This window comes from Lissotriton helveticus, chromosome 6 (genome assembly GCF_964261635.1).
Source record: "Lissotriton helveticus chromosome 6, aLisHel1.1, whole genome shotgun sequence".
Classification (NCBI taxonomy): Eukaryota; Metazoa; Chordata; class Amphibia; order Caudata; family Salamandridae; genus Lissotriton; species Lissotriton helveticus.
The window spans coordinates 1,530,788,403-1,530,812,571 of NC_136067.1; the positions used below are offsets into that span (position 1 = coordinate 1,530,788,403).

General features: G+C 44.9%; 1 protein-coding gene across 6 annotated transcripts in view; it reads left to right on the plus strand.

Moving 5' to 3' along the window:
- PPP4R3B (protein phosphatase 4 regulatory subunit 3B) overlaps positions 1–24,169 on the plus strand; it is a 333,143-nt gene that overhangs the window by 181,256 nt on the left and 127,718 nt on the right. For 3 of the 6 annotated variants that reach the window (XM_078649315.1, XM_078649313.1, XM_078649317.1), the window contains 2 exons: positions 7,035–7,166; positions 7,600–7,702. In XM_078649315.1, coding sequence (XP_078505441.1) covers positions 7,035–7,166; positions 7,600–7,702 — 235 coding nt within the window. Of the gene's footprint in view, positions 1–7,034; positions 7,185–7,599; positions 7,703–24,169 lie in introns of all 6 variants that reach the window. The other 3 variants (XM_078649314.1, XM_078649312.1, XM_078649316.1) reach the window with 1 other exon arrangement.

A 24,169-nucleotide genomic window follows, 5' to 3' on the forward strand; every position in this document is an offset into this window, starting at 1 on the left:
GCTCCATCCCCAGAACCGAATTTCCTTCGGTGCGCAATCCTCATCGACGCAATTCTTCACCACTTCGAAGTCTTCGATTCCGGTCGTCGACGAAGGCCTTCTGGCCTACCTAGGCCTGACTTCCTGGCTCATGGAAAGGGCACCATTCAAAAGTGTCCTCAATGTGGGTCGAAGTTTCCCCCACACCGACCTACATGAAGTGTGCAACCTTTCCCTCTAACCGGAGCAGGAGGCCAAAGACTGTTCCGCCTGTGCCTCTTTCCGCTCCAAGATGATGATCCGGGACCGACTAGCTCAAAGAACTATGGCTCGCTCGTCCGCTTCTGTCCCCGATGGCATCTTCGAAGAGGGCGTCGATGTGCCAGAACACCAGCACGCCGAAGAGTGTACCAGCTCCTCAGACGCCAAAGACTCTGTCGAGGAATTCACTCCAGCACAATGGGTCGTAAATAGGATCGTCGACCCCAACCCTTCCTCGACACCCTCCAAAAAGGCTTCGGGCACACCCTCCCCTTCGGACCCGGGTGCACACCGAGCGACTGCTTCCCACGCCCCACCTTCGGGCCCGGCAAAGAAGCCTACTAAGCCTTCAGGCAGCTCGGGCTCGAGCCAGCCTATCCTCGGTGGCGATCCGACACCGAAGAAAAAGCCATCTTCCGCAACCACGCCGCCGTTGCTACGTCACTTAAGCACGCGGCGCCGAAGACTGGCAACGGCTCATCGATGCCGAAACTGCACTCTGAGCCTACAAAAAAAACGCCTAAAGCTCAAGAACACACTTCGGAACCGAAAAATAACCCGGAACCGAAGAAACCGGTTCCGATAAAGGACATTTCAAAAGGACACACTTCTAAACCAAAAGATCCAAAACCAGCTACCAACTCTGTGCCGAAAAAACCTACGGAGCCAAAATCCTCGACGCCGAAGGATTTGCCCTGTTCAGAGGAACTTTTCACACCTGATCCTAACCAAAAAACTCTTGTAAAGGATCCTAAGACTGGTTACTTGACTCTCAGCTCCAAGAAGAGACCGCTTGAGGCGCCAGCACCACCTCCTCCTCCAAAGAGGAAACATTGCAACCTTTCCATTAGGGGCCCCTTCTCCACCACCTCCCCATATTGTTCCTCCTCCTACATCTCCTCCAACATCTCCTCCAACATCTCCTTCACCTCACCACTCATTTACACCATCCCCTAATCCAGACGATTATGATGCAGACATAGACTCTGTTGACACAGGTGGGGGTGCACATGAACCAGCAGGGACCAATAGTCCCCCTCAGTCACGTAATCCATGGGATGATTACAACACCCCTGATGTGCCTTATGTCCCACAAGACAATATATACCCTTCTAGACCTTCCCCACCAGAGGACACTATAGGTTTTAACCTACTAGTCCAAAGAGCTGCCCAATATCATGGGGTAGACTTACACACTCACGCGGTGGAGGAACATTTCCTACTAGACACTTTTGATAACACACAAATGTCTACTGCCATTTTGCCAATGCTTAAGGGTGTTATCAAGCACGCAACAGAAGTTTTTAAGGATCCTGTCAGGGCTAGGGTCCTTAATCCTCACATTGAGAAAAAATTTAAAGCTGCCCCCACAGATCCAGTCTATATTAAAAGTCCAGCACCATTAGACTCTTTAGTAGTGTCTAATGCACGTAAACGTGCTAATTCTCAGACATCAGGCGAGGCCTCACCACCAGACAAAGAATCTAAGCTACTTGACGCCTCCGGCAAAAGAACAGCGTCACAAGCAGCTAATATCTGGCCATTGCCAATACCCAAGTGTTGCTGGCCGGATATGACAGAGCAAATTATGATGAACTAGAGTCCATAATGCAACACCTACCAGACAAATACAAAATAGGGCCAACAAACTTATACAGGAAGGTAAAAAATATTTACTAATACTTCCATTCGTTGTGCCCTAGATGCTGTAGATACCGCCTCAAGGGCAATCAATACCAGCACCCTACTACGTAGACATGCTTGGCGACTTATTTTAGGTTTTAAACCTGAAGTACAAAAACTCCATCCTTAACCAGCCATTCGATGAGACACATTTGGCCCAAATGTCGACGTGTCTTTAGGAAAGATGAAAAAAGACACTGATACAGCAAAAATCTATGAGAGCCTTGCAGCATTAAGTTCCCAGATGTTCTTTTTGTTGCTCATCATACAGAGGCAACCACTAGAGGCTACTCCTCAGAAAGGCCCTCCACTTCTTACAAGACCCCTAGCCCAATCCACATTCACTAAGGGCTACCAAAGAGGGGGTTACAGGTGTAACAACCACAAAGGCAGAGGCAAAACAACAACTCCCGCTCTGCCTCTACCCCAACCCAATGTCTTTCCTCCCCTTCTCCCCCCCCCCCCCCCCCCCCCCCCCCCCCCCCCCCAACATTCGAATCCTGTGGGGGAAGACTGCAACAATTCCTTCCTGCCTGGATCAACATCACATCAGACAGGTGGGTGCGACAAATTAGTCAGTCAGGTTACTGTCTAGAACTAACATCTACCCCCCTCCCCCCCCCCACATACCACCCACACAGCGTCCAGTGTCACAAGAACATCAATCCCTGTTAAAGCAAGAAGTAGTATCTCTGCTACAAAAAAGTGCAATAGAACCAGTTCCTCTGCACCAACAAAACAAGGCGGTTTACTCTCTATATTTTCTAATCCCAAAAAAGGTTGGCTCTTTAAGGCCTATTCTAGACCTCAGACTGCAAAACATATACATACAGTCAGACCATTTTCTCCTGGTCACACTCCAACAAGTCCTTCCGCTCTTGTCACAAAACAACTTCCTTGCTACTTTAGATCTCAAGGACGCATACTTCCACATTTCCATTCAAAAGGCTCACAGGAAGTATCTCAGATTTGTGATAGACGGGCAACACTATCCATTCCAAGTACTCCCCTTCCGAGTCACAACAGCACCAAGAGTATTCACCAAGTGCTTAGCAGTAGTGGAGGGCATTTACGAAGACAACACATCCATGTCTTCCCGTACCTCGACGACTGGCTCATAAAAGCCAGCTCATACAACCGATGCGTGGAACACACTCATGCCATGATACAGCTGCTCTGCAAATTGGGGTTCACAATAAACCACGCCAAATCCCACAATAAACACCTGAACAGCGCTAGCTTATCCCACTCCAGCAAGGATAGCCAGCATGCAAACTCTTCTAAAAAAGTTTCAGCTAACACACTCCCTTCCAGCACGAGTGTTCATGCAACTCATAGGGAAGATGGCCTCTTGCATTTTCATAGTGCCCCATGCAAGACTTTAAATGCGTCCGCTACAAGAATGCTTATCTGCCTATGGTGTCATAAGGAGCACATCCATCCATTTTCTTCACCTTCTCCTCGGATACTGCCCTACATTCTATCGTTGGCAAAATCAGGCCTGTCTCATTCTTCCATCAAAGTGCATCTGGCGACTATTTCAAGGTTCAGAAGGTCGACGGCAGGTCCGTCTCTTTGGTCCGCGAGAGTTATCAAACAATTCTTGAAGGGTCTTTTCGGAGTCTTCCCACCAGTACGGCCGCCACCTCAGTCCTGGAATCTAAATCTGGTTCTGGCTCACCTGATGAGGCCTCCGTTCGAACCAATTCATAGGGCGGATTCTTGTCATGGAAGTTAGCCCTCCTTCTGGCTCTAACTTCTGCTAGAAGAGTAGGAGAATTGCAAGCTCTCTCCATCCAAGAACTTTTCTTCAGTTCAGGAAGGATTCTATGTTTCTGAGAACCAGTCCAAAATTTATCCCAAAGGTTCCGTCGGAATTCCATTTGAATGAACCAGTAGTTCTGAAATAATTTTTTCCTCGACCTACGACACCAGCGGAACGTTCTCTTCATTCTTTGGATGTCCAAAGATGTCTCATATTTTATCTTGAGAGGACAAAGGATTTTAGAAAATCTTCTCAGTTTTTTGTGGCTTTTAGTGTTCCACGGAAAGGACTTCCTCTTTCAAAGCAGGGGATTTCACGATGGATTACAAGTGCTATTGACCGCCCGCCTGAGTAAACATGTGGATGTGGCATTTGTTTTAAAGTTCCCTCGAAATTTACGAGTAAGCCAGCTTCAATTATTAGTCCTAAATGCACAAGTCCATTGTAGAATTGACAAATCTACACAATGTATAATTTTCTTTAAATAGGGCTCCAATTATTGATGAATGGTTGTCACATACGGGTGACGGATACTGTAACGCAAGCGGAAGAAGGTCGACTTCCAGACTGACTCCTTTACGGAGGTATGCACGTGGCTAGGTTGCCCCGTATTTTCCATCTTTTAAATCTGTGAATCCATAACTAAACTTAGACACCCTTTGTGTACCACCAGCTATCTTTTATTGCAGAAGCTGGATGAAGCCTTGATTTATACTTAAAGTGACATCCGTCTGCACACGCCATTTTACATAAGTAAAGGACAGGCATGACCTTTCTTGATTAATGTCCCTGATAAACATTGTTTATCCTAATCCTCTGTTTTAATGGTTTAATTACAGTTGATGCATTTCTTCCAGCACCCTCTGATTCTGAGTGTGTGTTCGTAAGCTCGCCACTAAGGTTTCACTGATCAACCCGCGGGTTGAAACTATATGTGAGTGGTTCCCTTTTCCAGCTTTATTTTGAGCCGCTTCAGGGACTAAGGACCCATTTTTTCCTCTGTATAAATAACGTAGTTGATATCGTAGAGTTTGACCAATAATTTGTATGTGGTCTCACGCAATTTCCTCCGCTAGGAGGCCTCTCGGCCCTAAGCCCATGGTTAACTAATAAATTCTTTTACATATACAACTAAATCATGTTCATTTAGTGACGTTTAATAATAATAGATAGTGATTTTGCCCTGTATTTTTAAATCCGCAGATCACCTCGCCCCTCCCTTCACTTTGCACCTGTCCTGATGAAGACCCCACAAAAGGATCTAATTTAGCCTACGCCAAGGGGTCGAAACGTCGACGGCTTTCCTGTTGTATACTTCCGGCACATGTCCCTTAGTCAAGTTGGATGTTTGCTAAATGTGACCGTTGAAAGGGTTTTGTAAAATCATTGCAATGGAGTTTTTGAAGACAGAGGCTTCTTTTTGTTAGATTTGGCCTGAGTTATATGCCATTATTGTATATGATTGTTTTCATTTCTTATGATTATGTCTATTTTTCCTTGACTGCACACGGCTTTGAGCACACCCTGTCCTTCACTTCCCTTCCTCGGGGCTTTTTGAAATCGTGTGGATATATTTCCAAAGTGGTATTGTAAAATAAATGACAATACGCATATCTATTTGAATTTTTGAATTTGTGAAAAGTGTTAACCAACTACGGTTGGTTGTGTGTGTACTCAACACCTTCTCCTTGCGGGGACCCCTTTATACACATACCATAGAACGCCCAGGTCCCCGCGACTGCATGGGTTCAACCCCCCTTTATGTAATGTTCCCACCAGTACGGCCGCCACCTCCGTCCTGGAATCTAAATCTGGTTCTGGCTCACCTGATGAGGCCTCCGTTCGAACCAATTCATAGGGCGGATTCTTGTCATGGAAGTTAGCCCTCCTTCTGGCTCTAACCTCTGCTAGAAGAGTAGGAGAATTGCAAGCTCTCTCCATCCAAGAACCTTTTCTTCAGTTCAGGAAGGATTCTATGTTTCTGAGAACCAGTCCAAAATTTATCCCAAAGGTTCCGTCGGAATTCCATTTGAATGAACCAGTAGTTCTGAAATCATTTTTTCCTTGACCTACGACACCAGCGGAACGTTCTCTTCATTCTTTGGATGTCCAAAGATGTCTCATATTTTATCTTGAGAGGACAAAGGATTTTAGAAAATCTTCTCAGTTTTTTGTGGCTTTTAGTGTTCCACGGAAAGGACTTCCTCTTTCAAAGCAGGGGATTTCACGATGGATTATTGGTTACTGACACAGGATGGCAGGAAAGCCATTGGAGAGACAGCTTCGAGCTCATTCCACAAGATCTGTCATCTTCGGCGGCGCTCTTCTCTGGAGTCCCTATAAGGGACATATGTAGAGCAGCAACATGGAGCAGCGCCCATATCTTCACAAAACATTACTGCTTGGACTCTTTCATGAAGAGCGATGCGGCAGTAGGACAAGCTGTACTGAGAAATCTGTTCCAAAGAGAGGTGAGCTTTCCCTTCTATCCCTCCTTCCTATAATTGCATATTTTGTATCGCATAAGCTTTCTGCGTCTATTGTTACAAGGTATATATGCTTACATAATGATTTCTATGTGGAAATGTTGTAATACACTGATGGCAAAATGTGCATGGTTATTTTTTACCGCTAGCTACTCTGATACAAAGCATGGGAATCTATGAAAGTTCCAATACGGGGGCAAGAAAACAAGTTACTTACCTGTAACTTTGGTTCCCCAGTATTGTTAACTTTCATAGATTCCCTAGCACCCACCCTCCTCCCCGGGGAAAGCTCAGCCTTCAGCAAAAGCGGTTACTGTTACACAACGGCTGTGAAAATCTGAGGCTCTGAGGCTCTCTCCTTAGGGTTCTATTGGGTGAGGCTGATCTGATTGGTTGTTGCAATCTTTTGGCCTCTTTTACACAAAGAGGTAGGCCTTACTTTCTCTTTTGTACATACTGCTATGGTATTTATTGTTTACCGAGGCTCCCAGGCTGACGACTGGGAATGATACAAAGCATGGGAATCTATGAAAGTTACCAATACTGGGGAACCAAAGTTACAGGTAAGTAACTTGTTTTCTTCCCATGGCAGGGACAGTTCCTTGGTGCTACAGTTCATGTTTGAGCCTCAGATGCACATTATCTGAGCCTGACTGCTACGGATTTTTCTCCTAATCTGCTGAAGAAATGATCTATCCTTCCAAAGTAAGTAACTTTAAAATGCCTTGTGGTACGAAGTCAGTGCACCATATTGTAATTTATTCTGGTTGCATATATACCTTATGTGGTGCAGGTAATTACACAAGATAAAACACTGTATTTCAACTTTAGTAACCTGATCAAGCTTTGCTGTTTTGTAGGATATTCTGCTCATCAATGTCGTGATTGAACAAATGATATGTGATGCTGATCCAGAGCTTGGAGGAGCTGTACAGTTAATGGGACTTTTACGTACTCTGATAGATCCTGAGAACATGTTAGCCACAGCTAATGTAAGAAAATGCAAATGGGTAAAGAATATTTAATGTTTTAATACATTTGAGAAAGACTAAATGTACTTTCAATAAGTCTTGCTGTTAAACTTTTTTGCAGTGTTTCTCAGAATAAGTAAAATATTTTGAAATAAGTAATATACACTTAAAAACTTAAGAACTTAAACTCACCTATTTTCAAGATAAATCGGGCTCACTCCTTACTACTGCTCTGAGTTTTTCAGTTGTAGCGCGGGGACACGCTTCCTAGCGTAACCAAGCGCTCTATAAGCCTCCCTTAATAATAATAATAATAATAACATACTTGTTATAATTTACTGCAAATGTGTATGTACTTTGGAAACAATTTAGTTCAGTGGTTTTGTTCAGTTGTAAGCTTTTATGTAATTTTCAATGCTTAAAAATATTATATATTTCTTCGGTGTCTTTCCAGAAAACTGAAAAAAGTGAATTTCTGAATTTCTTCTACAATCACTCCATGCATGTTCTCACTGCGCCTCTTTTGGCAAATACATCAGAAGATAAAGTGGAAAAAGGTAATCAAATTATTTTATTATTTATAACTTGTTAATTTTTATTTTGGCGTTTCAGAAGCTAATCACTAACAATTACAACTTTTTTGTTAGATTTGTCATGTTTAGGTTGTTAAAATCCACCGCGGTGATGAAGTAGTAATGTGGATGTTTCTCAAAGGCTGCTGTTCGCTTGTCATCAGAGAGCATCTCGGTGCGTTTTTGTTGATTACAATTTGACAGATTTTTCTTCTTTTCATAGGAGTGTGGAATTATCTGTACCACTTAAAGTTGTACCAAATATTCTTTACGATTAATTCTTGTGGGCCTTTCCCTGGAAATGTTTTTTTGACAGGTTATATAACTGTAAGCGGTTCTCGCTTCTGTCTAGGATTCTTTTTCAAGAACAGCTCAATGTCTTTATGAAAATATAGCTAGGTATATTGCAAGAGCTGGCATAAAACCAATTTAAACTGTGTTCTTGGTTTCTTTCCAAGTAAATGTTGAGGCATTTGAGGATTGTGCAGTTAGAAGTATGGATTGAGAGGAAGTGTTGCCTAAAAGGCTATATTTCATTTTGTGACTCAAAGATTGTAAAACCTTCAATTCATAATCTGAGGCTTTGGAGGAATAAAATTGTGTGCAGGTTAGAGACAACTGGACAAGTTTGTATTTTTCATTAATCTGGGTTGGTTAAATATGTGTATGAACTGATATTTTAATTGTTAATATTTAAAATAAGTTATTTCTGTTTTGCTGCTATTGAGTCTCAGATGTTGGGGGAATAAAAATAGTTTTTTCCTGCTTGATTTTGTAGTAACGGTGATATACTCTACATCCTGTGATGGCATTAGATTATGGATGTATATCAATTGTGTTTTTTGGTAAGGCTCCCCTTTTTTAGCCATGGTCTTTAGTGCGGTCTTAACTAATCAACTCTACTGAAGCCTTCAAAAATAATTTCTTTTTCTGGAGGCAATTTTGACGAATTGTAAATGTAATGTTTTGTGCTATGTGGAAGAACGGACTGTTGACTAGCTAGACAATGACACCTTAGGACCCTTATGTTTGTTAATTTTGTATTTTATCTGATACCAACCTTCATAATATTTTTAGCACTCTAGATTCAACAGACTGTGTTTCAGGTAACTTCTCATTCCACATGAGAACTTGTGACTAAGATTACCTTTGGTGTTACTTTTTCAATTGTGGAATGATTTTTGCAAACTGTGCAAAAATGCCAGGTCTCCATACATCATACCTCTGAAATCCTCAATAAGTGAATCATATTTGCTCTCACCCATTTGCCACATTATAGTTAGGACTACGTTTCCCAAGGAAATTAATTTGTTTGGTTTGCTAATAACTTTGGCACTGTTTGACAAATCTTCCCGAAACTTTCCAAAACAAGTCTCATCCACTTCAGCTTCTTCCTGGCAAATTTTGGGGTAATCCGTCAAGTGGAGGCTGAGAGAAAAAACAAGGAGGAGGGGATTCCAAAATGTGTGTTCCCCAATTGAACAGCGATACCCTAAAATGGTGAATGGAATTATACCATGTGGTAGAAAGGAACATCTTGATCCAGAAAGAATGCTTTTGTGTGATTTGCTGCAAATAAGTGAAATAGTTTTGGAGACATTAAGATTCAGAATTAATACATTTTTCTCGCGCAAGGGATCTGCAGATCTGACGGATCTAAATATAATATATTGTATTGTAATTGCATTTATATAGGGCTTACTACCCCTGACGAGCTGTCGAATCACTTTTTCGGCGATTAGCACACTACTCTGGAACCCATAAAGGATTAGTGCTAGTATAGTGAAATATGAAAGTAATTTGATTGGTGGATGGGTTAGTCAGTTATTTGGATTCAGAAGGGTAGCGGAGGGATAGAAGAGGGAAAAAGGTTTGCATTTATAGAACGCTTGTTACCCCTGATGGAGTGTTAAAGCCCTTTTTTTCGGTGAGGTGCACGCTACTCCAGAACCCAAAAAGGATTAGTGGAGATTTAGTATAGTGAAATATGAAAGTAGTTTGAGAGAGTGAGAGAGAAAGAGAGCAATGGAAAGAAATACAGAAAACAAGCAGGAAAAGGGAGACCGAGGGTGAGACAGGCAGAGAGTTGCAACAAGTGGAAACAAGGGGAACTGGACAGAGGAAGCAGTCAGGCAATTTATAGAGGGAGACTCCGGGGGGCAAACATGCAGGAGCAGAGGATGGAGAGAGGGAGGAAGCAGTGGCAGACAGTGCAAAGAAGGGTAATGCAGTGCCAGAAGGTTCCCAGAGGGAGTATGCACGGAGAGAAGATACACGGGTATGCAGGGTTAGAGAATGCACAGAAGGAGGGGGCAGGGAGAGAGGATACATGGAGAGGGGGTGCAGTATTAGAGAATGTATAGGAGTATGCCAGGTTAGGGAAGGCACAGAAGGCCGGTGCAGGGTGAGACGATACAAGGAGGAAGAATGCATTGGTAGAGGATGCACAGATGGAGAATGCAGGGAGAGAGGATACAGTAAAAGAGAATGCATTAAAGGAGGGTGCACAGATGAGGGATGCAGGGTTAGAGAGTGCACAGAATGAGGGTGCAGGAAGACAGGATACACAGATGGAGGGTGCAGGAAGAGAGGATACATGGACAAAGAATGCATTGGTAGAGGATGCACAGAGGGCGGGTGCACGGAGAGAGGATACAGGGAGGGAGAATGCAGGGTTAGAGAATGCACAAATGGAGGATGCAGGGATAAAGGATACACAGATGAAAAATGCATTGGATGAGGATGCACAGAAGGAGAGTGCAGGCAGAGGATGCACAGAAGGGTGGTGCAGGGATAGAGAATACAGTGAGTGAGAATACATTGGTAGAGAATGCACAGATGTAGGATTCAGGGTTCGAGAATGCACTCAAGGAGGGTACAGGGAGAGAGGATGCACAGAAGGAGCGTTCAGGGAGAGGATACAGTGGGGGAGAATGAGTTGGTAGAGGATACAGGGTTAGAGAATGCACAGAAGGAGGGTGAGAGGATTCACAGACTGAGGATGCGGTCACAGAGGATCACAGGGTGTGAGGAGGGGGAGCAGGAGCAGGAAACACGCAGACAGCGGATGCACGAAGTGGGATGGTGAGGCTTGCTGGCTGGAGGCGCTCGATGATTTGCTCTTGTTCACTGGTAGGCATCAGCCCTCGCCCCTTACCCCTGCAGCACCCAGAGGCACCTGACTGCCCCTGACAGATGTTGTTCATTCCTCGCAACCTGTCCGTGGATGCTTGCCGCCAGCTTGGAGCGCGGCCAGGGAGCAGAGTGAAGAGGCGCCTGATTCGTGCCAGACTTTAGGGTGCCAAAGCCGTCTGGCAACGCCAAGCATGTCATGAATGCCACAGCATCAACCAAGATGTTGCAGCTATTTTAGTGCTCGAGGACTTAGTCCCATGTCCTGAAAAAAGGTTACAAAAAACATATGGGGTCACTGTAGGGATACCGTGAGCGCCACCTAGCTTGGGTAGGGGGTCCAAATAAACACTTCCACAGCCAACAACTAAATGTATTTTTTAGCCATTCAGCAATACAACTAAAAATATATCTAAAAGCAAAAGAGCGATCTCCTGCCCTTTACAGTTTTAATCCCTGCTAGTGGGCTGGGGCGATTGACACATTTTTGCCTGGAGGGGTACATGGGGCGCCCTCCCAGACCCAATATATGGCGCTGGGGACGATATCCCCCAGGGCCGTATTTATTTTTATTTGGAGATATGACCTGGTTGCCACATAAAATTAAAGCAACAACTAAATTGGTCCAGCGGGCTGGTGCTATTATAAGAATTGCAAAAAAATCACCTCTACGTCCACTGACACCTGCCATTCACATCTACAAAACAAGCTAGGGGGGGGATTATTTATGGAGGGGATTTATGGGGTCATATTCCTCTACATACGGTTCAGGTTGCAGAAAACAACTTTATCAGACAACTGGCTGCACTCCCATCGAGCACCCCATTACTCCCCCTAAGAATGGATCTGGCTCTACGACCTATTTCGGAGGAATTAAGCTTAAAACCTCTGGCTTATTGGAGGCGCTTGTGGAGCAGTGAGGACCTGGCACATTATAGAAATGAATTACAGGAACTCCTCAGATCAACCCATGCCACCAAAATTCCGTGGTTAAAGTACATCAGGGACATGTGTTTCCATCTCGGAGTCTCGGAACTCTGGTCCAACCCGGAAGCAGCGTCTGTAAGGGTTTCCAGAAAAGATCTTTCAAATCTATTTTACAGCGCCATGCTCCAGAAAACTCTAACTTCACTCCGGGAAGGATCACTATCTGACTCATTCATCAAAATAAAAGACTCTTATAGCCCTGAATATGTACTGGACAGTATGTCACCTGTGCATGTCCGGAAAATCTATATGCAATGGAGGTATGGTTGTCTCCCACTTAGAGCCCTTACAAAATCTTGGGAAGGGAATTTGCAATCAGGCGCATGCCCTGCGTGCAATTACAAACTGGAAAGTGACCTGCATGTGACCCTGTTTTGCAGAGCCTACAATCGGTCTAGGAGGTACTGGTTGGTCCCCTACCTAAGGAATTTGGGCTTTAGAACTTTTTCCCCCGCTTATAGAGTCCTTAAAACAGATCTAGCACCCCCTACTGTGTTTGTAATGGCTAAATTCTTGACTGCAATGTGGCGAACCCGAGCATTGATTATTAGGAACACTAAGGCTGTATGAAATACTTTTATTACTCGCCTCCTACTCCTCTTGTATCACAAATGTTTTAGCAATTAGTTTTAATCTTGAGTGTTTTTGTATAAATCTAGAGTTTATGATGCAATCACTTGTATATCTTTTATGGTCTTCTCATGACCGAAATAAAGATTTTTTGTATTGTATTGTATTGATTCGTGCCAGACTTTAGGGTGCCAAAGCCGTCTGGCAACGCCAAGCATGTCATGAATGCCATAGCATCAACCAAGATGTTGCAGCTATTTTAGTGCTCGAGGACTTAGTCCCATGTCCTGAAAAAAGGTTACAAAAAACATATGGGGTCACTGTAGGGATACCGTGAGCGCCACCTAGCTTGGGTAGGGGGTCCAAATAAACACTTCCACAGCCAACAACTAAATGTATTTTTTAGCCATTCAGCAATACAACTAAAAATATATCTAAAAGCAAAAGAGCGATCTCCTGCCCTTTACAGTTTTAATCCCTGCTAGTGGGCTGGGGCGATTGACACATTTTTGCCTGGAGGGGTACATGGGGCGCCCTCCCAGACCCAATATATGGCGCTGGGGACGATATCCCCCAGGGCCGTATTTATTTTTATTTGGAGATGGTTTGAACCCCCCCCCCCCCCCCCCCCCCCCAGTGCCATTTTACGACCTCAGAACCCTGCTGTGTAGTGTTTTTTTATGGGGGGGGTTAGTGCCTGGGGTCCTTCTCTGTGAGCCATGGCCCTGGTCAACCCTTTCCCTGGGGCCAACTCTCTGTTGGTATCCCGGGAGGACAGAAAGACCTCCCGGATGCGAGTACAATTTTTCTCCCTGCATGTGCTCACAGGTAGGGAATCCAGTATTGCTCCCGGATGGTAGTTGAGGAAGGGGTGGTAGAAGCGATGGAGAGGGGGCAGGGGGACGTTGGAGCAAAGCCAAAGATCAGGAGACACACACACAAAATACAAATAATTAAATAAAGGAGCCGCTCATTTATTGACTGCTCCTCAAAATGAGCACCAGCATAATGCCCTTAATGAGTAATTTACTTGCATTTAACATCATGGTGGGGCCCCAGTGTGGGCAGGGGCAACAGCACCATGATTTTTCATGCATTTTGGAGGGCTACATGGAGTGCAGGACTTCTGCACAAATACTTGAAAAACGTAATCCTATATTTCTTCGGGTCTATTAAATTTGATCCCAGGAAGAGTTGGTGATATTTTTAAGCCTTTCCATAGCTCAAGCTTTTGCTCTCCTGCTAGGGAATGCACAAACCTCTTGTGGTTTGTCTTATACCTACAATATTTGGTATGAAGAATGTAAAAATACAACTCCAACATATGGTTAATGTTTGGATTACAAAATGCTTTATTTAACTGTTTGACAGATGTTGCAATGATGTCCTGACTACTTGACAAAGCCAATGGGATTGTCTTGTACATTGAAGTTGTAACCCCTTGACAAAACCAATAGGCCTACCTTTTATATATTGACAGTGACTCATGTTAAAAACAAACGCTAAAATTTTGAGTAAAAAACAAATGTTAAATTGACTTTATAGTTAGATAACAATGTCGGTACAACATGAGATTTTAAACTAATATAACGTTGACATTCACCAGTTAAAACATACCCGTAAGTAACTATAGCTCCTGCCCTCGCCATGCACTGCTTATACACTCATATGTAACATCATTCATGACCTGTTCAATGACAGCATTGATAACATCTGAAATTACTTTATTTATTACAGCACTGTGCATGGTGGGAGCATGCTATAATTAATTCAGCTAACTATAACTGTTGAATTTTTTATTTTTATTTAAAACCTTATGTTGTACTGACATTGGCATCTAACTATAACGTCCCTTTAACTTGTTTCAGTGAATATTGTGTTTGTGTGTCTGAAAAAAACAAAGGTTACAGGGACGTTATAGTTAGGCTCAGATTTCACCTGTATAAAACCATTGAAATTCAGCAGTTATAATTAACTCAGCTAACTATAATTTATGCCCCCACAAATCACTGCTTATGACCTTACATATTACATCACTCATGACATAGTCAGTGACATCACTGATGACATTTCACCTGACATCATTGGAGAAACACTGTTCGGGGCACCAGTGGATGAAAAGCTCACCAAGCTCAAGAAGGAAAATGAAACCGCAAGTTTCTTTACATCACAAGTAGTTAAGAGATTCCTTGAAGGGGCAAAAAGGATCGCACCTCCTAAGAGGATGCCGCCACCGGCATGGAACCTTAATTTAGTCCTAACCGAGCTTATGAAAGCGCCCTTTGAACCCATTTATAAGGCCTCACTACAAATGCTCACAATGAAGACCGCCTTTCTGGTGGCAATCACCTCGCTGCGCAGGGTAAGTGAGCTGCAAGCACTGACGCTACAAGAACCCTACATCCAAATACACAATGACAGGGTGGTTGTGAGAATGGACCCACACTTTATGCCAAAGGTGGTGTCAAGGTTCCACATGAACCAAACGATACAAATACTGAGCTTCTTTTAGAAACCATCCACAAGCGCAGAGAGGGCGCTGCACACACTGGACGCTAGAAGGGCAGTAACGCATTACATGGAAAGAACGAAAGAGCACAGGAAAACAAAGCAGTTCTTTGTGTCCTTCGCAACCAGTTTCCTGGGTAGAAAAGGGGGCGGTGATGGACGGAGCATCTGAGCCAATCAAACACTCACACCCAGTCAAAAGATCTGGGTTTGATCCATCACCGTTCTTTAGCCCACTCTGCCACCCCAGTTCAGACATGGCTATATGCAAATCAGTCTGATCCTGCGCCTCATGGGAACAGTCCAGCCCGAACTGCCAAGCCATGTCTTCCCTGGACCGGAAACATGCTTCAGAGGACCGGTTTCTGGCATTCCAGCCGTCTTCAGCCCGGCTTGCTTGAATCCAGTGGCAAAGTGAGCAAGGGACTCACGTCTGAGCATACCCTCCCACACTTATGGCGGCCAAAGCGGTACAAAAGGGGGCGGTGATGGACTGAGCATCTGAGCCAATCAAACACTCACACCCAGTCAAAAGATCTGGGTAGACCAGTAACAAAAGACACCATCGCACCATGGATCGCACAAACGATACAATTCTGCCACATACAGGCAGGGCAAGAACTTACAGAGGGGGCACAAGCCCACTTTACCAGGAAAAGGGGGGCAACAATAGCCATCCTGGCTAACACACCCATTCAGGACATATGCCTGACGGCAACATGGGCTTCAGTGCACACGTTCACTAAGCATTACTGCGTGGATATACAAATGAACAAGGAAGCACAAGTAGGACAGAAAGTGCTTCAACATATATTCAACAATCAACGCTTATCTTCCACCCAGCTGCCACAAACTTAACAAACCGCTACAAAGTCTATGCACAGCATAGTGAATCCAGAAAGATTCACGCTGCAAAACAAATAGTTTCTTACCTGTCTGTGTAGTTTTGCAGCTTGAAGATCTTTCTGGATTCACTAGCGAACCCACCCACCTCAGCCAGAAAGATGAGGCAGGAGAAGAAGGTGGTAATACAAGGAATAAAATACAAAAAGTCACTTTAAAAAACAAAGTGGAAAATCATTTACTTTAAGGAAGAACTTGAAAACATTGCCAAGGATTCTTGAACAGAACACAAAAATAAGAAAAAAGAATCCGAAGATGGCGCCCAAAGGTGGGAGCTTCCGCAGGAAGCGTGCTGACGTCCAAGGAAGTACACCAGAAGGTGGGACGTCGACACCCACCTGGGCTACAAAAGAAAAAGAAAGAAAAGACTACGATTCCAGACTCAACCTCTAAACCGCGGAATAATGCACAGCATAATGAATCCAGAAAGATATTCATGCTGCAAAACTACACCGACAGGTAAACGATTCGTCCGCTCAGGTGACTAGAACTGCTGATTTTCAATGGTTTTGTACTAGTGAAATCTCAGCCTAACTATAACGTCCCTCTAACCTTTGTTTTTTGTCAGTGAATTTCAACAGTTTTTAAAATTCTATTTCCTAACTGTAACCTGTGCGAGTGGGTGTGTGAGTGGCTATACAGGTAGGTGAGTCGTGTGTGTGACTGTATGGGTGTGTACATGGCTGTGTATGAGCGCCTGTGTGGATCAGGGGTGGGGGGTTGGGAGGGATGGGGGGGGTCCATGCGCCCCTCCTATGTATTTTTTATATTGTGGCCCCGGGGGTGTGGGGGGGCGTGTCCCCCTCCTTTTAATTTAATAAAGGACAAATGCACCCAGACCTGACCCACTCAGGGGCTTCATAAAAAAGCCCGGGAGACTATGCTTTTTGTTATTTTCTTGTTTTTTGTCAATTGCGCAAATATTTGTGATTTTTTTGCAAAACTTGCTGTTAACTAAAAAAAAAATGCTTTTTTGCCTTGGCGGTGTCCCAACCGGACCTCAAGACCAAGGCTTGATGCTCAGAGAATTCCTGCTCTGACCCCCCTTTTTTTTTTTTTTTTAATGGGACTCGTCTGAATGTGAGTCTCAAGATGGCTGCCAACACTTCCTGGTTGAAGTGTTGGCAACAAATCCGAGATCTGGATATTTCTGCACGAGCTTGACATTATTCGTGAAGTCATCATTATCCTAGATATACAAATTTGGATTTCCTTATTTCTCAACAACTACCGAATGAATTTAAACCAAATAAGTGAAAGCGTGATCTGCATAACCAAATCTACATTTCTGGCAAATTCCCTGTACTTCGGTTCAACGGTTCGTGCTGAAGTATTTAAATCTCCTATGGGAATTAACTTAGGGAATGCACTTTTATTTACCCTCCCCTTTTTCTTGGCCCCCACTTGACGGATCACCTCAAAACTTTCCATGCACAACAAGACTCGCTATGACACTTGTTTGGTCTCGCCTAGGCAGTGCGCATGCGCTGCTCTAGGAGGGACTTTAGCCATCGGTCTTCACTTTTCAAGCACTGCACTCGTGGCTGCATCCACCTTGCGGGAGCGAGCAGCTGCGCGCCACAAGTGTGAGTGCAGTGCTTGAAAAGTGAAGACTGTTCTCCCGAGCGCATATGCGCGCACCACTCGTGGGCTCACCTCCTGCACCCTACCTCATCTCCCTCCCTCTCCTCGCCCACACGCCCTGGCCACTCACCCCGCCCTCTGTCTCCTTTTTGCTCGCACACTCCCAGAGCAGCAGCTTCGTTCTTTGGGTTGGTTGGTGGCCCCGCCCCCAAAGTGCCAGCATCTCCCATATTTACTCCCGGTCCTCGAGCCGTCTAAAAAGAGGGAGAGTCCGGCGGGTAAACACCGGCGGTCGTCAGCGGACGCTGCAATTTACTTAAGTAAACGCTGCATTACTTAAACCAATCTTTCCTCTTTCGCTGTGTTCAGTAACACAAGCCCTTCAGTAAATGAAGGTATTTTCCCTGGATGCCGCGGACCCGTATTTTGTGAGAATGCAGTGGAGTGTCTGTCGCACACTGAAGGAAACATTTGTTTGCACAGGTATGGGCAGTTTCGGATAAGAAGCATCCCTTACGCGTTCTCTAACAAACATGTATGTGAAAGCATTTGAGCACTCTACATGAGCACAAGATTCCATCACACAATGTCATTTCTTTTAACAGTTTCACAGTTGTATCTTCTAGAATAATCTTGGCCAATGGACTTCATTCCGAGTACTCGCATTGCTAGGCAGTTGTATTTCTGGCATGAGTGTGACAACGCTGTTTGCTTAACTAAGCACAAGTGTTTTTCGTAGTGCATTCTTCTAACGTGTGACTTGGGCTCAGAGGGAAGTTGTACTGAAGTAAAATCCAAATCCCAACCTGAGAGTCGAGGGATGTCTTTTGTCTCGTTATTCCCTGAAAAATACAGTACTAACTTGTAAGCAATGCGCTACCTAGAACTTTCAGTGCACAAATCCTCCATCTCGTTTTTCGAGCACACATATGTCCAACAAACGAAAGTGAAACTGCGTGTTACATAGCAAAATACTTGTAAGGTCCCAAAGGCGAGACCTATTGGTTATTCTAATGCTTGTTTGGGTAAATGTTGTGAAGATTGGTCAAAGGGCGCTTAAGATAGAGGCAAGTCCAAAAACACTTTTCTTACTTTAGGTTGTGCATATGGGATTCTAAATATAGCTACAAGTTTCTGGATGCATATCTTCACTTGTGTAAGATAGCCACAATCACACATCTCACCAATCCCATGGAAACGTTTGACATCCTGCTTATCAAACCACATCCATTGGCCCTTTCAGTTTCACTTGACCTCTGCTAAACAATACTTGACAGACATAAACATTTTTGTGTTTTTTTTATATATCACATGCAGTGAAGTTAATGATTGGTTCTGTCCTCTTCATACACAACTGTGCACTTTTGGTTCCTTTTACATTTTGCTGGTCTTCCTTTTTGTTAAGGTCTTTCCTGATGAAACCTGCTGCTAACTTATGAGCATGTCAAATTTGTTAGTCTTTGCTTAAGTTGCACAACAATGTTTAGTAGTTGTTTCAATATGCGCATTATTTTATCTTTGTTAGAGATGCTTGTAGTAGATGAAAAACCCCACAATCGCTTTCCATGTGTATCAGTTGCTTAAACAAGTGTAACTATATATGTATATGGGATGTTTTGCTATTTGACAGTTCATTTTTTTCTCACGTATATTTGAGATCTTATTGTGAATGGGTTGATTTATCACATATAGTTGAAAGCATTTGCTATGAAATGATGGCACTCTGCATAATGCAAGTGGTGTTCTTTGTTGCTTCTATTTTATGTTGAAACTGAGGTACGTTTCATATACTCCAATGACCTTAACTATTACTTGAGCAATATCGGTGCTCAAGGGGGAATTGATGCCAGTGAAAATGATATCCAGCAAGATTGCTGTAGCCCACAAACTCGGACCTGTAAACCTTCAACACATTAGATTAATACTAATTCCAGTGATGATTTGATATGTACCCTTATCTTTTGAACTGTGATTTTTCGACCACATCTACCAGCCTTAGGTTGACTGAGCATTCAACAAAAGTCGAACATTATTTTTTTTAATGTAAACTTTAATCATGATGATGCTGATAAGCCCTCCAACCTTAACAGTGACCCACACTAGAGTAAATTGGGATACTTTTGTTGTCCCAAAGAGAAGTCTAGATATTGTACTTAACTTTTTGAACACTTGTTCGATTATGGAGCTGCTACAATATCCAGCAAATGTACACCTTCAGAGAATGCTATACATTATGTTAATTTTTAAGTTAGGCTCACTCTTGATAAAACAGTAGGTTGTAAGAAACTGCGGTTTGAATGTTCCTGTTCTCAGTTAAGATAATGCCCTGGTTACATCACTCTGTGGCCTAACGATATGGATGATGACCTTGCAGCAGAGTGATCTCAGATGAATACTTTGCAGAAAGGCAATACATTTTGTAAACACACTAGGTATAGGGGTTGCAGTAGGCAACACAATTCTAAACACAATTTAACATTGAGTTCAATGGGTTTTTCTACATAAATGCAGTTGATTACTTTATAGATTACTTTTGTAATCCCATGACTGGATCCTAGATTCAGTCTTTGGGTCTAAGCTGAAAACAGTTTAGTAAAAGCGTTTTGGTTATTACAATGATTTTTAAGGAATAAAAAGGTATTTTAAAAGTTGACATTTAGAAACTTTTCAGTGAAAAACAATGTTATCCTATGGCAGTAAATTCAAGTCACAGGTAAAGTACGTTCTCGTTACTTTTGTAATCCAGTACTGGGCCCCTAGGTCCAGCACTGGGAACTCTATCTAAGACAGGTAAGCAATTACGTTTCAGTAGTTGGTGCGATTTTTAAGGAATATTTGTAACTTTCAAAAGTAGACAGAAGAATTCTCAGAGCAAAACAGTCAATGGTTTCCTATGGAACAAAATTCAGTTATGGGTAGGTCCAGTTAAAATTACTTTTGCAGGTCAATACTGTGCTGAATGGTACAGTACTGGCTCCTCTCCTGATTCCAGGTGAGTATTTCAAAATTTATTACTCGGCTGATTTTATAGAAATATTTTAGAGTTTCAAAACTTCACAGAAGATTTTTCGAGTCAAACCAGTCAATGTTATCCCATGGCAGGAAAGTGAGTTATCGGTTTTCAGGTGAGTACTCAACTGGTGAAGTTAATGTTCTGGGCATAGACTCAGGGGTCCCCCAAGGTCAAGTAGGTACAGTTGGTACACCCGCAGCGGCACAGGGGCGGCTGGGTGCAGAGGTAGTTAGGCCCAATGTTATCCAATGAGAGGCAGGGGGCCTTCGGTTGGTGGCGACTGGCTAGCAGGCCACGCAGCTGTGGGAGCTGGGCTCCTGGTCACTTGCTCAGGGCAAATGGGGAAGTAGGATAGGGTACAGGTTGCACTGCCAGGGGCACTTGGGCGGCTGGGTCAGGGTGCTTTTGAGCCGTTGGGAGCTCGATGTTATTCAATGACGATTTTAAAAAGGGAACAAAGGCTGCAGGCTCGGGGACAGGACCTTCTGGAGCGACCAACACTTCGAGGGGTAAATTGGGATCTTGGAGGATACGTAGGCACCTAGGAGTTGGGCACAGGGGGCCGTGGGGCGACGGGTGCAGGGGTGTCTTTTGAGGTTGGCAAATCTTACCCCCTGCTGGTCGCGGTCGGAGGAGTCCTTTGTCCTGAGGCTGCAGGCATCGTTGGGGTTGTCGAGGAGTGTCTTTCAGCACTGGACCTCGGGTCCCAGTCACCGGGGTGCAGAGTGGGTTAGTCGGGAGCTTCCTGGCTGGCACCAGGGGTATGATTGTTGAGCAGAGCCTCTGCTTAAGGGAGTTCGAGTCTTTAAGAGGGTCAAGGCAGGCCGGTCCTCCGTGTGTCTCAAGATTGCTGTCCGTAGGAGTTGCCGGGATTAGGCTGGGGCAGGTTCCAGGATCGACAGGCCGGTAGGGCTGGCTCCAAGTCAGTTGGTGTCGTCCTGTTAGCAGCTGCACGGCGGGTCTTCTTCTTGATCTTCTTTATTCTTTTCTTACCTGGATCTGAGGAAGGAAGGATCAGGGAGCCCCTAAATACAGAATTTAGGGTCGTTACAGGTAGGGCAAGGGCAGGAACCAATAGGTCCCTGTCCTGGGGTGGGTACACCCCCTAGCCTGCTCCTCTCCAGTGGGAGGGGGGCAGGAGCCTAGCTGTGATTGGGCAGGGCTCCCCATCTTCAAGATGGCCGGAGCCCGGGGTTGTGCTTCACCTAGTATCTCCCACCTGAGGGGTGGGGTTGGCACAGGCTGGCACCCCCCCTTCCTGACGTAGGTTTTCCAGACGGCCTTCCCGCCAGAGTGGGGGTCAGGACTGGTGGGGAGCAGTTGCTGGGTACAGCAAATGGTCTGGAGAAGCTCAGAGGCGGCAGGCCTTTCAAGCTTCCCCCTGCCCATCCTTGGGGAGGAGACCTAGCACCTCGCTGAGGATGTGCATTGTTGCAGGCCCAGGAGAGCGGGGGGCTCTCCACCCAGGGGTCCAGCAACATGTCTGCTGTGTGGCAGCCTAGGCAGCCTCTCAGTCCAGACGTGGGTTGCAGGTTTAGGTTTTAGGGGGCATCTCTAAGATGCCCTCTGGTGTATTTTACATTAAATCGTGCACTGGCATCAGTGCGGGTTTAATGTGCTGAGAAGTTTGATACCAAACTTCTCAGTCTTCAGTGCATCCATTATGGTGCTGTGGAGTTCGTAATGACGACCTCCCAGCACCATATACTCTTAATGGCAGCACTGCACTTACAGTGCCGAGGAATGGCTCTGGGTATTGTTGGGGCACAGGGCTCATGCACCTGTGCCCACACCGCTGGCATAGGGCACCCAGCTAGAGGGGTGAATTGGTTATGCCAGGGCAGTGGGGTTGTGGGCATGGCACACAAAGATGTGGGCCATGTCGACTCTGTTTCGTTCTGCACCTAGACACTCCTGCCTGGAAAGGCAGTCTGTGGGTGTCAGGGCACAGGGCCCCCAAGGGTGGCACAATAAGTGCTGCAGCCCTTAGTGGGTCTTCTCTGGTCACCATGCCTGGGTACCATTTACTAGGGGCTGATAGGTGGCCAGAGATGCCAATTGGGTTTTAGTTTCAGTACAGTTTTAGGGAAGGAACACAGGCCCTGGGTTCCTGGTTGGCAGGAGCCCAGGGCACACGCAGTCAAAGCACATCAGCCGGTCAGAAAAAAGTGGGGGCATACCAATGCAAGAAAGATGTGTAAAGAACAACAATATCTCAACTGGATTTACTTTGGTAACAGAAACATTTGTATGTGCAAGACATTACAAAAGATCTGAACATAAGAGAGACGTGGGATTTCAGTTTATTTAGAAGTACATATAGCATCATATATTTGGAAACATATTTTCATCAAAACAATTAGGAAACAGTTTGAAGAAACAGCACTGGAGGCATATAATGCTTATGGCAACCTGGTAGGAGGAAGGGGGGGGAAGCGGGGTGTAAAGAGCGCAAGAAGACACTTACTTAATAAAGCGCATGAACTGAGCCCCGTCCTGCCTACGAATCTATGAAGGCTGGATTGGGCAAGGGATCCAATTTACTCTGAGGTATGGTCCGCTAACCCGCTACCAGTGTCCCGTGTTGGGATCTAGACGGGAGAGAAAAGGCAGGGGGGGCTGTAACAAGATGTGAGCCGAGTGAGGGGGAACAGCGGGGGGTTAAGAGCGCAAGAAGACACTTACTTTATAAATCGCAGGAATGGAGCCCCGTCCTGGCTGTGAATTGATGAAGACTGGATGGGGCGAGGGATCCACTGGCTTTCTCCCTGTGTGGGAACCTGGGAGAAAGGAAGTGAGGGAAAGGGTTGGCGGTACAGAGGGCAATATACGAGGCAATTATGGCGGATGGCGGGGGTTGGGCACGCTTTCCGTGGCGGTTGAATGAAGCAGTCTTCCAGGTCAAAGGATACTGGATCAGAATATCGGTCTGATCAGTAGACCACGATAATGCTGGATTCATTACGAGCTGTGGTAGCTCAGTGTAGTTATTTCCGGGGTAGGTGGGGTCTGATGACGTGGGCGTAGTGTCGGCAGGAGGGCGGGAGCTGGCTCGTAGACGTGCAAAGCATCGGACGCGGAGGGGGCGGTACCAGGAGCAAGGGGGGGAGCGTGTGAAGGGCATAGAAGGCAATCTGACGGGAGGAAAGTCATGATTACACAGGAGAGCCGGGGAGCTGACGAGTGGCGTCCGAAGCAGGATATGAAAACATAATGTAGGAGCAAGGCTATACAATAAATCATTGTGGATAAATCAGAAATGTGACAATGTACAGCGAACCGTTGAAAAAATACATGAGTACAGTAGACTTCGTTTTTCTTCGCGTGGTTGCTGCAGAGACAACATTTTGTGACAAACTGGATACGACTGTTAGTTTTCTTGGGTTGAGGTGTCAGTAGAATTTCACGGTGACAGTACCATGCCCTTTTGTGTGCACGTTTGATGAGACGTGTTGGATATCCTCTATCAATGAGTTTGTTTTGTAGAATTTCTGATTCTCTGAAGTAGTCTTTCCGCCATTTACAGTTTCTTCTGATTCTTAGAAATTGGCCATAGGGCAGGCCATCTTTCAGTCCTCGTGGATGGTAACTGGAGTAGTGGAGAAGTGGGTGTTCGAGGCATATGAGCTGCAGATTACACACTATGCATGGATGGTCACCTAGTGTTGGGCCCGGATGTTTGCAGTTTGTTTTGTTGTAGACTTTGGAAGTCACGGGATAGGTGACTCCTCCTTTGGATGATACTGCGCATGGGC